This window comes from Osmerus mordax, chromosome 2 (assembly GCF_038355195.1).
Source record: "Osmerus mordax isolate fOsmMor3 chromosome 2, fOsmMor3.pri, whole genome shotgun sequence".
Taxonomy (NCBI): domain Eukaryota; kingdom Metazoa; phylum Chordata; class Actinopteri; order Osmeriformes; family Osmeridae; genus Osmerus; species Osmerus mordax.
Window position 1 is genome coordinate 23,821,483 of NC_090051.1, and position 14,931 is coordinate 23,836,413.

General features: G+C 46.2%; 1 protein-coding gene across 2 annotated transcripts in view; it reads right to left on the reverse strand.

Annotated features, from left to right (window-relative positions):
- Positions 1-14,931, reverse strand: part of col18a1a (collagen type XVIII alpha 1 chain a) — a 67,610-nt gene that overhangs the window by 9,509 nt on the left and 43,170 nt on the right. For both annotated transcript variants that reach the window (XM_067258773.1, XM_067258772.1), the window contains exons 3-19: positions 13,103-13,644; positions 10,568-10,651; positions 9,899-9,946; positions 9,423-9,479; positions 6,209-6,287; positions 5,050-5,171; positions 4,793-4,819; positions 4,238-4,435; positions 3,799-3,825; positions 3,598-3,660; positions 3,198-3,281; positions 2,913-2,963; positions 2,255-2,383; positions 1,911-1,973; positions 1,400-1,444; positions 658-789; positions 338-406 (exon numbers count right to left, since the gene is read on the reverse strand). In XM_067258773.1, coding sequence (XP_067114874.1) covers positions 338-406; positions 658-789; positions 1,400-1,444; positions 1,911-1,973; positions 2,255-2,383; positions 2,913-2,963; positions 3,198-3,281; positions 3,598-3,660; positions 3,799-3,825; positions 4,238-4,435; positions 4,793-4,819; positions 5,050-5,171; positions 6,209-6,287; positions 9,423-9,479; positions 9,899-9,946; positions 10,568-10,651; positions 13,103-13,644 — 1,820 coding nt within the window. The remainder of the gene's footprint in view (positions 1-337; positions 407-657; positions 790-1,399; positions 1,445-1,910; positions 1,974-2,254; positions 2,384-2,912; positions 2,964-3,197; positions 3,282-3,597; positions 3,661-3,798; positions 3,826-4,237; positions 4,436-4,792; positions 4,820-5,049; positions 5,172-6,208; positions 6,288-9,422; positions 9,480-9,898; positions 9,947-10,567; positions 10,652-13,102; positions 13,645-14,931) is intronic.

Sequence of the window (14,931 nt, forward strand, 5' to 3'; positions counted from 1 at the left end):
ACTAACCACAAGAGCAACAAGTCTCTAAGGAAGAGTCATTGTGATCCTTGAGGAAACTAACATCGGGTCAAGCGAACCGTTCCTAAGTACCGTTGTACTTTAACAACGGTAACATTAACAGCAGATCTACAATAACAGCAGATCTACATTAACAGCAGATCTACAATAACAGCAGATCTACAATAACAGCAGATCTACATTAACAGCAGATATACATTAACAGCAGATCTACAATAACAGCAGATCTACAATAACAGCAGATCTGCAATAACAGCAGATCTACATTAACTGCAGATCTACATTAACAGCAGATCTACATTAACAGCTGGTCCCCCACCTGTCTTCCGTCTGGCCCTCTCACTCCAGGAACACCAATACCAAACCCACCAGAAGCCTCCATATCATCCTACACACACAAACACACGTGTTGTATGTCACATCATAGAGACATGTTCACTTTGCACCATAAATGTTTTTAAAATAACAGATCAAAGATTTGCTTGTTTTTGCTTACTAAGCTGAAGACTTTTGTCAAGCCCTGTCAGGTTTGGTTTGAGTGAATGTACAGCAATATCACACCACATGAATGGCTTTTCCATCTCAACACCCAACAAGACAACATCTCAACACTCACAAATACTACATCTCAACACTCACAAAGCCGACACGGTAGCCACTCCCAGGGGGGCCTGCCGGACCAGGTTGGCCGATGGGTCCCATTGGTCCAGGAAGACCAGCCAATCCGCTCTCTCCTGCTCGGCCAGATGGACCAGGGCTTCCTGTTGATCCCTACAGAGAGGTGGGACACCACACAGTGTGTACTCTGCAAGATCCTTTACTTTACTAAGTGTATACTATATAGTCATTCCATGCTTCTGTATTGCTCTTTATGGTAGAGGTAACAAGAGGTCGACTGCAGTGTATACAGAATGTTAGGCCATCGTTATCCGCAAACCAGTCCTAACAGTAAGCATGTGCATGAGTTCTACAGCACCCTCAGATGGTAAAAGCCATGCCAACCATACGAGTCCAGCGAGTAAATCATACAGAAACATCATACATGTTCAATTAGTTGGGTTTCTGACTAAATGACTAAATGACTAAATGTAAATGTTCTATTAAGAAATATCCATTCCCAAGGACAGTGTGACACACTATGGCTCAGGAGGCCCACTCAGGCAAGCTTGGGAGGACACAGTACCTCCAGGAGAGCAGGTTTAGGAGAAGGGAAGGATGAATAGTGGGAGAGCAGGGTGGAGAAATATGAAAGATAGGAGCTTGGCTAGAGAATGGAAATATAATCATGTAAGGTTGGAGTGGAAGTCTGACCAATACTTCGTAAGACCTTTTCATGTAAAGACTGAGAATGTGTCTTCAAACCAAATGTGGAAATACCCACCTTCTGCCCCACTGCTCCTGGAAGGCCCAGCTCCCCCGGGTCCCCCTGAAGAAGAGGATGTTTAGTACCATTCCTGATCAGATTCAAGGGTTCAAACCCTGGAAAAGTTTTTGTAGGAGTTACAACTGTAGCCATACACCCCGATGAGCCAAAACAGTATGGCCTGCTATCTCTGTGTGCCACCTAAACAGCGCCCACACGCCCGAGGCAAGACTCAACAAGACCTTGGAAAGTGTCCTGAGGTATCTGGCACCAAGACATTAACAACAGATCCTTTAAGTCATGGTTTAGATTAATCAATCCAGCACATAAGACGCTCAATTGAATTGGATCTGGGAATAAGGGAGGCCTGGGCAACGGCCTTGAGAACACCAGTAACCTAACCTTTTTTCAGTTAAATACTGGAAATTAAGAAATTCTATCCGCTTAGATTTTAGTGACTAAAGTTATTAGGACATGACATGAAAAGCAATTAAAGGAATGAATTGAAGAGTCGTGTCTGAGTGGTTACCTTCTCGCCCCTGGTTCCTACAGCTCCTGGACGGCCATCCATACCAGGCTTGCCAGGCAGACCCTGGAAACAAACGGTTTTGATTTGGTTGAAATTCAGGTCAGAATGGTGTGATGTCAATCACAGCGAAGACTGAAGAAATTTCCCTCAACATTGACTGTCTGGATTAGTGACTGTCTGGGTTAGTGACTGTCTGGGTTAGTGACTGTCTGGGTTAGTGACTGTCTGGGTTAGTGACTGTCTGGGTTAGTGACTGTCTGGGTTAGTGACTGTCTGGGTTAGTGACTGTCTGGGTTAGTGACTGTCTGGGTTAGTGCACAGATACGATAACTGTGTGAATCTACCGGTTGACCGGGCGCTCCGTCTTGTCCGGGGGGCCCTTGGGCTCCGAACGATGCAGGACCATCTGAGCCTTTAGAGAGGGTGCCGGGGGGGCCGGGAGGTCCTGGGGGGCCAGGTAAGCCAGGAAGCCCCTGCGTGAGACACATCAGACCGGTCAGCTGATACACTCTTATGGGAGCAGTTTTAGGTAACACATCTATGATGGACAAGGTAAAGGAGTATTGATCTCAGCAACGTCATTTTGTGTACACGTATGCCTATACTTTGGGATTCAGATGATCTCATTTTGATTTGTGAAGACCTTAGCTAAATAGGAATGTGCCAAATCTGAATCTGATGAAATACTTGTTGAAAGTAAATACATCAGCCGAATCACTTCCCAACTCCAATAAATATCCCATGAAGACCCTCTATTTTCTGTAGTCTGATGTTTGGTCAGCGGGATGCATAAATTTTTTGTGTGTCTGTGCTTGTTTATACAGGTGTGCTAGGCCCTTCAACAGCTGAACCAACAGGGATCAGGCAACTTTCAGTGTGACCTTGAGGGAAAAGAGGGGGGGAGGGAGGGAGGCGAGAGGGAGGGAGGCGAGAGGGAGGGAGGCGAGAGGGAGGGAGGCAGGAGGGAGGCGAGAGGATGACGCTAAAAGAAAGTCGACCCACCCGAATAGATTCCAAGTCAGGGAAGCCAGATCCTTCCATATCCACAAACGTCTGAAAAAGCAGAACATTTTCATTTCACGAGACATCATAATCACCACTAAAATGCATACTCTCATTTGGGAACCAACATTAAAGGACCAAGCTCTGCAGTCACAACTTAAAGATTTACCTTCTACTCAACCTCAAAACCAAATTTATGACTGTCACCAAGTCCAATGACACTTCCAAAGTTGTTTGTAGACAGACAAAATATTGATAAAACAACATGGCGGGATGTAAACTCACGGGCCGGTCGTGTCTGGACGCAGCGGGGGGGCCGGGAGGTCCTGGGGGCCCCCTCAGGCCTGGCTGCCCCTCTCCTCGCTCGCCCTGTGGAACAGACGCAAGAAATATCCACTTACACACACTCCTTGATGGTGCAGGCTAGTTCAGGAGCAGTTCTATGGGCGTATATGAAGCCCTCTGTGACATGAATTGAAAAAGTAGCGGAGCTGTGGTGCTCTCTGATTGGCTAGGTGGTAGAAACCTGACCAATCAGGGGGAAGATGGGACCACCACTGGTTAGATCTACCTAGGCTTAGATCTGCAATAATCAAGTCCTTTCAGATATCTTTTGAGGCCAAGGCTTGTGATGTGTGTTTGTAGGGTCCGTCCCCCATCTCCTAAACGTGTTGTGATGTTGTACCTTGTCTCCTTTGGCTCCTGTGCTTCCTGGGGTTCCTGGGAACCCTGGTGGCCCAACTGCACCCTGGGTAAAGCAGGCAGACATTTCAGAACTAACCATCCACACACACACACACACACACAACACTAATACTTAGGTCACAGCCAAATATACAAAATATAAATGCTTTCATGTTGAATCTGTCTCTTGACAGGAACTTACTGCATTCCCATCCTCTCCAGGATCACCCTGCAAACAGAGTGACAGTGAGGAAAAGCTGATCTGAGATCTGATCTTTGCAAACAAACTTCAAAGCTATTTTAAATTGAAGAGCAGGAACATGGGTAAAACTGTGTTACTATGTTATGTGTTATGTGCTACTATCCAGAGGGGTGAAGACATCACATGATGACAGAGGGGTGAAGACATCACATGATGACAGAGGGGTGAAGACATCACATGATGACAGAGGGGTGAAAACATCACATGATGACAGAGGGGTGAGGACATCACATGATGACAGAGGGGTGAAGACATCACATGATGACAGAGGGGTGAGGACATCACATGATGACAGAAGGGTGAAGACATCACATGATGACAGAGGGGTGAGGACATCACATGATGACAGAGGGGTGAGGACATCACATGATCTACTCACAGGCTCCCCGTCCGCTCCTGCAGGTCCAGCGGGGCCGGGGGGTCCCGCCGGTCCTTGGCCACCCCCCACAGTCCTCACCCTGGAGCCATCCTCCCTCTCCACCAGCTCTGTGGTGGGCCCCGGGGGCCCGGGGGGGCCTGGGGGGCCGGCAGGACCAGGGTCCCCCTTTGGTCCAGAGTAGCCGAAGCCGGCTTTACCCTGAGCAGGAGAACACAGGGGTCAGGGGTCGATCAGGAGGTAACAGAACCGGACTGCAAGGATCAGTTACCATGTTTTCCAAATAAAGAAAGAAACATACCACTTTACTTTTATTACTGTTTTTATGACTGCTGCTAATGCGCCGCTTCTAATGCGCCGCTGCTAATGCGCCGCTGCTAATGCGCCGCTGCTAATGCGCCGCTGCTAATGCGCCGCTGCTAATGCGCCGCTGCTAATGCGCCGTTGCTAATGCGCCGCTGCTAATGCGCCGCTGCTAATGCGCCGCTGCTAATGCGCCGCTGCTATTACACTTTTGTTATTACACTTTAGTGTGATTGAATAGAGGAGCAAACATACCTTTATCCCTTTTTCTCCAGGTTCACCCTGAAACAAGAGCAGGCCCACGTCAGCCTGTGATATACTGTAAATAACAGCTGTCATGACATAAACCATCAATAATCCCAAACACTCCCCACAGGCAGTGTTCTGAGCTTGTGCCTCATGAAAACAATATCAAGTGCAGGAAACCTCTACTCTATAGCTTGAGCATCTGTTCTAGTGGGTCTTTATTGACAATTTGACCAAAAACAAACAGTCCTTCCAAAATACCCCACCTTCTCTACGCTTGTGCCTCCTCGAGCGCTGGAGCCAGACCCGGAGTCTCCCTTGGGCCCCAGCTGACCCCTGTCTCCCTTCTCCCCTTGGTCACCCTTCTCCCCCTTCGCCCGTCCAGCACCTGGAACACAATGGATGAACAAAGTTATTACTCTTCGTGAAAAGACGTTTTGAAAAATGATGAATGGCTGCATCCCTTATCCTGGCCCACATGCATCCCCTGCAGCCAAGCGGAGGAGGAAATGGCTTTTTCATTTGTTTGAGAGGGCTTCGGACTGTCCCCCACTGTAATTTATTGGGCTCTGACTAGGTTTAGAGGTTGCGGCAATAACCTCCTGGATGGATGCACAGTCTTACGCCAGCATGCTCTCTCACCCAGATCTCTCCTTATGCATCCAGGTTTGACCTGGATCTCCTGAGGTGTGATAATACTCTTCACCATGCAGACAGATCCAGAGTTTCCCATACACCCATGACCATGCATGTCTGGCATGCCCGTCAACCTCAACAAGCAGCCCTGAGGACCCGGAAATCTGGTCCTGTCTGCAATGCCATGTGCTGGGACAATGATTTTTGTTGAATTATCATTTAAATAAGCGTAATGCCATTACATCAAGACTGCACTACAGTAGGCCCAGAGGGTGAAGTGTGTGCTATTCATGAATGAAATCTGTTTTCCATGTGCAGTAACATTGTAATGATCAACATAAAACATTATGCTTTTTCAGTTGACATCTGTATAACCCATACAAAGTTAAATGTTGCATGTATCCCATGCTGATGTCAATTCAGTGTGCTCCAAACCAGTGACATCAAACAAGATCACTTCAGGATCACAGTTGTAGTCATATTCCATCCACCAGATGGAGACACTTTACTACACTTTCTCAGAGTACAGGCTACTTTCAAAACCAAGGCCTGACAAACAATAACTCTTAACAAATCCTACTCTACAATCAGATATCCACCATTTAAACACTTGACCACTTTGTCGAATTCTGTTGTTAGAACAATTGCATCAGGTACCAGGGGCACAAACAGTTTCTCTGAGGAATTATAATGCAACAGCTTTGTCTGTTCCTCCTCTGCAGGCTTGTGTGACCCTTTTCTAGGGCTTGAAGGCAGAGGCAGGTGTCTGTCTGAGGTGGAAGGGCTCACCTGTCTCTGTCTTCGTGGGACCCTCTTGTTTCTTGGTCACAGGTGGCTGCTGGATTGGTCGGGAAGATGGAGGTGTGGTCTGTCAAAACATGGAACCCCAAGCTTGCACATCAGGTACTGAAGCACACTTGATAAGTTAATTGTTCACAAAAAATAAGCAAAAGTCATTTTTCTATTTGGAATTCACAGGGTAGTGGACGAACCAGGAATGAGTACACTGCCCCATACTTCAGTATGGCTGAATACGTGTGCGTATACATACTTAAATCTATATACCGGTACTTTAGATATTTATTTCTTGTAGACACCATATTTTAGAACAGAACACAGCATAGAATGCCCCTGTATTTGAAGGGACCTATGCATCCATTTAAACAGTACTGTTTTATGAGCTGTAAATCTGGTAATGGTTGGCTGGCCTAAATAAAGATGAGTCTGGCATAAACAAATGAACACTCATGACCTAGCACACACACAGTGTCTCTGTCTGCAGTGTGGGACTGGAGCTGTGATAGCAGAGGCAGGTTTGTGTGTTTTAGAAAACACTCAAGCTGAGGTGGGTTCCAGAGTAGTTGTCTGCTGTCAGTCATAAGCACAGCATGAGTACATGTATCCCTCTGAGGGAAACAAACTTTTTTTAAGACCCAAAATAATGAATGGGACATGCCATTTTCATTTTTTGTTTTTATGCATTAGACTGCATTTACAAAACCAACCAAACCTTCAACACTAAACATGCTAGTTCATTTACTGTTCCATTGTATAAATGCCACAGCAGTGTGTTTCCAACTGTATAGGAGAACCTCTATTTAGCACAAAGAGGGGGGGGGGGCTCCAGATACGCACCGCTGAACTAGCAAACCCTGCCGATCAAATAACAGGTGTCAAACTCCTGAAGGGGTGAGGGCATACCTCCTCAGATTTCAAGTGACAACAGCCCGCGGCCCGAGTATCCTTCAACCTGCCTCCCCTTCTCCCTCCTTGAATCTCCAACTTCCCCAGTTGACGCAGACCTCCCCAAGGCTCCCCAGAGAGGAGGCAGTCTGAGGCTCTCTGGACAGGCAGACCTCCCCAGAGAGGAGGCAGTCTGAGGCTCTCTGGACAGGCAGACCTCCCCAGAGAGGAGGCAGTCTGAGGCTCTCTGGGCAGGCAGGGCTCCCCAGAGAGGAGGCAGTCTGAGGCTCTCTGGGCAGGCAGGGCTCCAGGGCCCCTGCAGCCCAGCAGGGCTCTCAGGTCAGGAGGGACACGTATGGCTGTAGGAATGTGCTCTGTTTAGAGGTCCCACTCTAGGGGTCAAGGCAAAGTGGAGGCAGTGTGTGTACGTGTCTGTGCATGCCCAGTCTGCATCTGACCATGTCTTTGTGAGTGTGTGTGTGTGTGTGTTTGTGTGTAAAGATAAGGATGTTCTGCCAAACATCTGCCATCACCAGGAGCAGGAGAGGCTACCCTGCAGGAGGCTGTTAGACTCCCAGCACTGGGGCGAGAGAGAGAGACACCATGAAACCCTAACCTCTCCTTCTTTACAAATGACATTGTCTTGTATATAACACCTTGTACTGTCACCTGAGTAATCTGAGAGAAGCATCCACGCCTACTAGGAGGGCGGGGGCGGGGGGAGGGAGAAGTTTATCACTGTTGAAATAATTTACTTGTTGCCTCTGTGGTCAAACATTCTCCCCCCTGTTGGTCCTGGGACTGACTACAGTATGTGAGGAATCTGACTAGTGCTTAATGACCTGATGTGTCTAACAGACCCCTCATGCACTCCCACTCACGTCCGTTATGGCTGGGGAAAATGGACAACCTTAAGAGCTCCCAGGGGGTTGGGAGGGGATGATGGATTTTAGAAGGAGTCTTTCTTAGCAATTTACAGAGATGGACACTTCATAACTTGTAAATGATTTGTAAAATGAAAACATGTTGCACCCAATTTTGCACACAGCATACAAAGTTGTGATTTTACCGCACGTACATCTGGCAACTTTTAAGGTCACTATCCGGTGAGGTACGTGATGAATGTACCTCATGAAATGAAATACAAAGTCTGTTGACTTTGCTGTCACAAAGAGCGTCTTAAATGGAGGGAAGTCTACACATATTAGATTTCATGTACTGTAGGTGTTCCAGTGTTCTTTCCATGATGACAAATGTGTTCTTGTGTGAAGCTGAAGAAGTTCCCGCTGTGCTCTGCTGAGTGGACTTTTCACTTCACCTACAGCAGCATGATCTCAATGTTACTGAATAATCATGAAAATGTGTTTGCTATGGTGCTGTTTACAATCAAACAGGATGTTGCATGTGCTTTTGAACAGTATGGATCTAACAAACAGCTTTCCCCAACACAATTTAAATCACAACACATTCTAATAAACCTGGTAAATTAAATCTGCTACCATGTGGTGTAACAACAAGCCCATCTCTTCAGCAGGGAGATTGATGGAACCTCAGACTAAACAGGCTACCCAGTGATTACTCACGGCAACCATCAATCAAGATCAATTCCACTGTGACACAATGGAAAGTTCTGGTCCCTGAGACAACCCTCTCCTGGTCTCAGTCAGTACTTGTCCAAGCTTGTGAGGGAGCAAGACGTTGTGAGCGCAGTGACAGGGCAGAGACGCCTAATCCTGCAACACCTGACACGCCTGTGCTGCAGGAAGTGAGCTGCCAGCTGTTTGGAAACTTTTTACAAGCGTGTTACATACTAATAAACACTTGCTGTGGAGATGGAAAACCCCCAGCATAAAAGACTTTAAAGTCAATCAATATTCCAATAATCATAAAAGTGAGGGGGCAGAGAGGAGAGCTTTGCTTCCGGCACCTTCCCCTGCCATGTTTCCCCTCTACACCTCCCCCACGAAGAATCATCATCTCCAGACTCAAATTTTAATACTGATCGAGAAAACAGTCAAGAAACCCAAACAGTCCTGGGAGTGAAATGGAGCTCTGTGAATCCACGGCCCAGAGCTGCCATCTGGTTTTCTGTTTGTTCCTCTGGCAAGCCTGGGCATGCTCACACTGGGCTTCTGGGTCACAGGTAGCGCTTCATTTCAGACTACACTCTGTGTTTGTGTGTGTGTCTGTGTGTGTACAAACAGAGTCAATGAGTGCAAGAAAGAGAAAATGTTGACCTTTCTAAACATAAAGGTGTTGTGCATGTGTGTGTGCGTGTGTGTGTGTGTGTGTGTGTACTGTAACACACAGGAGAACGTACCGTGTCCTTGTTCACCCAACTCCATTTAGCTCCGTTCCAGACATATCCACTTCCAGGCTGTGATGATGAAAGATAGTGAGAGAATTTAGTAGAGTAGTGAGAGACTGGACAGGAAGGCACACAAATATATAGCAGTCACCTCTACATTGTCTGTGTCAACATGTTTTAACATCTAATCAATCTAGAAAAAGAATCAGTCAACCAAGCACCAGATTTAGGTTGCCTGAAACATCCAGGTTGGAAGTTCACTCTGAACTCTGCAGGTTTTAATCTAACCCAGGGACGAGTGGGTTGAGGAGGAAATGTTATTCACTTATGGTGTATCCGGTCGCACAGAACAATGTTTGGAACTTCCAGAGTTGTCCGTAGAGGACATTAATCCTGAGCCTTGTCCTGTACATTGAAAACTTATCTTAGAAAATGTAGAAGAAGAACTTAGAGAATAAAACTAAATATGCTTTGGTCGATGTCCATACCGATGCTGGCTTCTTCTCAATGTCCCCACTTCCACCATCTCCTGAAGCCTGCCAGGAGAGACAGAAGTATTCTTCAATATTGTCACACTGCAAACCAGATGAGCTGGCTACAGACAGACAAATTTGCAGTAAAAAGATACCAGAACATTTATCATCTGGTTTACGCAAAACCTATTACTCAAAATAGAGTAGAAAACTCATCACACACACACCAACACATCTCTGTTCTGCTGTGTCTTGTACAGGATGTGTAAACTGATGCCAATTAGGAGAATAACTGTTCAAATAAGGACATAAAAGATGGACATAAAAGACCAAAATTAGAGGCCGTAGTTTGAAATCTTGTTGACTGATGTTCCTTGCATCTTTACAAGAGCTGGGATCTTCACTATGGCTTTGAATTTGATGATCAAAATGTCTGACGCTGGAAGTGTCTTAATAAAATCCACAAGTTCTGTATGCAAGGGCACTATAGTAGTGATGACTTCCCTTTACTGCAATGACCCATCCTAGCAGAACTCCCTCAGAAACAGCCTGGTTTGGTCCAGCTCTTCCCTGCAGAGCTTCGTTCCTGCTCTGCAGGCTGAGGAGCCAGCAGGCTGTGATGTTGCACCGCTGTTCGTGGATGAATGGGCGAATGGGTGACCCCGGGGGTCAGAGTTCACTCACCCCGTCAGAGTCATCCCCATCCTCATCGCAGTGCCTCTCAGCCACCTGGGGGTCTCCCACCACCTGCAGCTCCCCGATCACCCCCTGAGAGAACACACACACAGACACATCTGATAAAGCCAACCTCTACATGTTTGTGGGTATGGTGACAGGCTGTCGAGGCGTCACCGTGGCGAGGTACAGTAACCTACCGTCTCCTCTTCACCTGAATAAGCCTTCCTCCCATGCACTGATCATCTCACCTGAACATGGACGACCCCAGATCTGTCTGATCTCACACTCCCCTTCACACTTACATCATTACCTCAGGGTTTACTGTGGCAGTCCCCGCTTCCAGACCACCCCAGAGCTGTCACTGTACTCTGAGACTATCAGGAACTCAGTCTGTCACTATCTCCTTCACAGTTCATTCCTATCAATTCATGTTCCATAAAAACATAGTTCATCTACCCACATCGATGTTGTGTTCATGTCCATCAAAGAGCACAACCATCTGGGTAATCACACTCGCTGTGTAACCTGGTCAGGGTTCCATGTCTCTGATTTGATCACATGATTCTATGTCCCAGAATAGCTTTTAAAGCAAGTTCATGAGGACATAATTCTGGGCCACTGTAACAAGGTTGAACGCAAAGATTTCAGGAGTTCTACGAAGTGGCTTTTGCATGGCTTCTATTTATGCATCTGGGAAGTCCCTATTCAAGAACTAGAAAGTGTTTGTGTGTTCTACGTAATGTACTGTTCTATGGAATCCACATTTACAATCGTTAGTAAATTATTTGAATTGCTTTACATACCATCACATACATTAGTAATTCTTGAATCTATACATTTACAGCGAAAACTATTAACTATTGTATGCACAATTTATTCGCCATTTTAAAAAGCATTACTGGACAACAATATGAGAAGACACATAACTGTCCTCAAATATATTCTATTCTGTATTACTCCCAGACAAAAAAAAAGACTAATTAAATTCAAGAATGGAATGTCTATTTTTATAAACTTGAAAAATATATGTTTAGATGCAAATGTTATTCATCAGCTATGATTTGATTTAAATAATGAAATTCACAAGACCATTTTAGAGGAGGGCCAACCAAGAGGTGGTTAAGTGACGAGTGTGGAGTGACCCTCCCACAGAGAAAGAAACTCTTCAGGACTAAATGTCTGACCTCAGGCAAAGACTTGCTGAGATTTATTTAAACATCTCATCTCAGCTGGCTCCTACAAAGATGGCCATCAAAGCATTACAACGGAGAGAGATTTTCATATTGATTCACCTAATTTCTTGATTCACCGGGAGTCAGGTGGCTGAGCGGTGTCCTTGGGCAAGGCACTTCACCCTACTTGCTTCGGGGGAATGTCCCTGTACTTACTGTAAGTCGCTCTGGATAAGAGCGTCTGCTAAATGACTAAATGTAAATGTAATTTAGTCTTAAATCAATCTGCCAGAGTTTCTCCTTAAGATCCAAGTAAACACAGGACTGGTTCTGACGATGCTAACTCTGTGAGCTGGGTTTGTGCTTGTCGTGGACATGCAGCTACACCAGCAGCCATGTGGATGACTTCCTGTATGGTATACAATCAGCAGATGCTCCTAGCCAGAGAAACAAAAAGAAATGTACAGGATTTGAACCTGCAACCTCATGATCTGCAGTCAAATGCAATGTTTAAGTAATACAAATCTTCCATCAAGGTTCAAGTAAATCATGATTTTCAGTATGTTCATCTACATCAACATTTGATCATCCATTCTCACTCTACTCACTGCAACATCTGACACCTGAACGGGAGTCAGGTGGCTGAGCGGTTAGGGAATTGGGCTAGTAATCAGAAGGTTGCCGGTTCGATTCTAGGCTGTGAAAAATGACGTTGTGTCCTTGGGCAAGGCACTTCACCTTACTTGCCTCAGGGGAAATGTCCCTGTACTTACTGTAAGTCGCTCTGGATAAGAGCGTCTGCTAAATGACTAAATGTAAATGTAACATCTCTTTGCATACCAGACTTGTGTGTAAATGACCTAAAATAGTTTCCCTCTAGACTAACATAGTGTCGTAAATACTATTATCTCATGTTGGTTTAAATATAGGGCTGTAGTGCACCTGTCTGCCTCAGAGGTGGGTCCTGGGGTCAGAGGTCACAGGGTCAGCTGCTGAGGTCAGCGGGAGTGGACTGCACCCGACTGAGGCGAGGCAATTAGCTTCTCACCTCACAAGGGGTGAGACATTTTATGTTTGGATTTAAAAGCAGGCCAATTTGGCAGATGAAATCATCCAGGGGTTCACCCAGGCAGGAAGCCGTTTCACATGCCTGGCTTTGGCTGAGACGACAGATTTAACATTTTTAGAGACTGAAAAAAACTTTCCTTCCTTGTCCGGCTTGTTTCCGATTCCACTTACCCCTGACACCAATGCTGTTCTTTCACAGGACTTAAGATAAGCAACACTGAACTCAGTTTAGAGTACTTGGTTCAACAACCCCTCCAACCTTACATCTCTACCACAAGACCAGAGAGCCAGCCGTACATACCAGAAACTTGTCCGGGTCGGCCCCCCCAGCCTGGCCCACGAACACCCCTGCCCCGGCCTCCAGCTCCATCTCATCAGGCGACCTCTCGAACCGCACCACCTGGGGGTCTGAGTCGCAGTTCAGGTAGAAGACGACCTTGTCGTCGCGCACGCTGATGGAGAAGCGCGTCCAGGTGTCCCTCAGCGAGGGCACGGCGAAGGTGGCCGCAACGTACGACTCGGTAGAGTCAGGCTCGGTGTAGTAGAGCACAACGTTCTGCTTGCCGCCCTGCACGGCCGACAGCTTCACGCCCACGTACATGATGGACTGGGCGGCGTCGGTGATGGAGAAGATGATGCCTCCTTTGGTGGAGGTGGGCTTCAGGAGGAACAGCAGGGAGAAGTCCCTGTAGAAAGGGCTGGGCAGGTGGGCGCGAGCCAGCTGGCCTGTGTTGGCATCCGGGCCGAAGACGTAGGCAGGGCTCCTGTCCGGCCCTTCGACCCGGGAGATCTCCTCCGGGGGAGGGTCACCAATCAACTGCAGCAGAGACACTCCGCTCTCGTCTGGAGGGGAGGAGAGACAGGAAGTGAGGTCACAGTAACTGGGGAACACAGGATGGGGGTGGGCTGCATGGCAGGATGTGTTAGCAAGAGCTTGATTAGTGTTGAAGGTGGGTGGTCTTCTGGTGAGTTGGGGTGTGTGAGGGGGAAGGGAAAGACTGTCATCACACTGTGTTGTTTTGTGACGTGTGTTTGGGGGCGGAGGGCTTGAAATGGGGCAAGTTGTGAAAAAGGTTCCGTTTAATGTACTTCATAAACTGGAAAATGTGATTCTTTGGCCTTCCCACCAACAATAATGTTACAAAAATTTTCAGGAAACCACTCTGGATTCCCAGCTAAAAACACTGTTAATGCATTACTTTACAATGCAAATACTGTACATTCCAACATGACCCCAAATGAAATATTTCAACGAAAACATTTTATAAAAGACCTTGGGATCCTCTCCCGATAGCGAGACTATCACATTGAAAACAGACCCATTTCTGTTACAGAAGACCCTAAAATAATGTGCTCGTTTATTAAAATGTACTTATACATTGCCAAAAAGGGCAGAAACAAAAGGCTCTCATGGGAAAAATATGACAAGATTGATCTCACAGACACTGCAAGGCCTTTAGCCCAAAGAGCCCTTGTGAATACATGCTTCTATTAAATATTGCTTCAGAAAAGCGAAATTGTAGGGAGTCAAGCTCTTAGTAACTAGGGGATATGGGGAATTCTATATAGCCTTTTTAAGAAACCTGTGCACTTGCAGATTCCCTGTGTTTCCTGACTAGAGACAGGCAACATAGCTGCACCATAGCAACACAATTTATTGTTAGTGAACTTAGTTCAACATCCTTCCCTCTTTATTTTGACTTCAATTTTGTCGATATCTTACCATATATCATAGCAGTTTACATTAATAAATAAACAAAGTCTGAAAAACATTTGACAAAGATTTCTTTTTTTTTTCTGACTTACTATGTCACAAAACTAAAATGCTGAAAATCCTCAAGGTTTGGTGGCATCAGCCGAGTGTCCCACTAGAGGACCTGCTGGGTTAAATATCTGCCCTCGGGCTCTAGTCACCAGGGTGACATCATAGGGGCAGTGAATAGAAGACGTTTAAGGGGTAGAAAACAAAGAACCCAAGTTTCCCCTCAGAACGCTATCCTCACGGTGAGGAGAACCATGCATCATTCTGTGCCATTTTTCAGAGAGGTTTTGGTAAAGCAGTTTCTTTTGAAGTATAGGACACTTCTGGATTTTTACATTTATAAAAAACAGTGTTACAAAAAAGTGTGA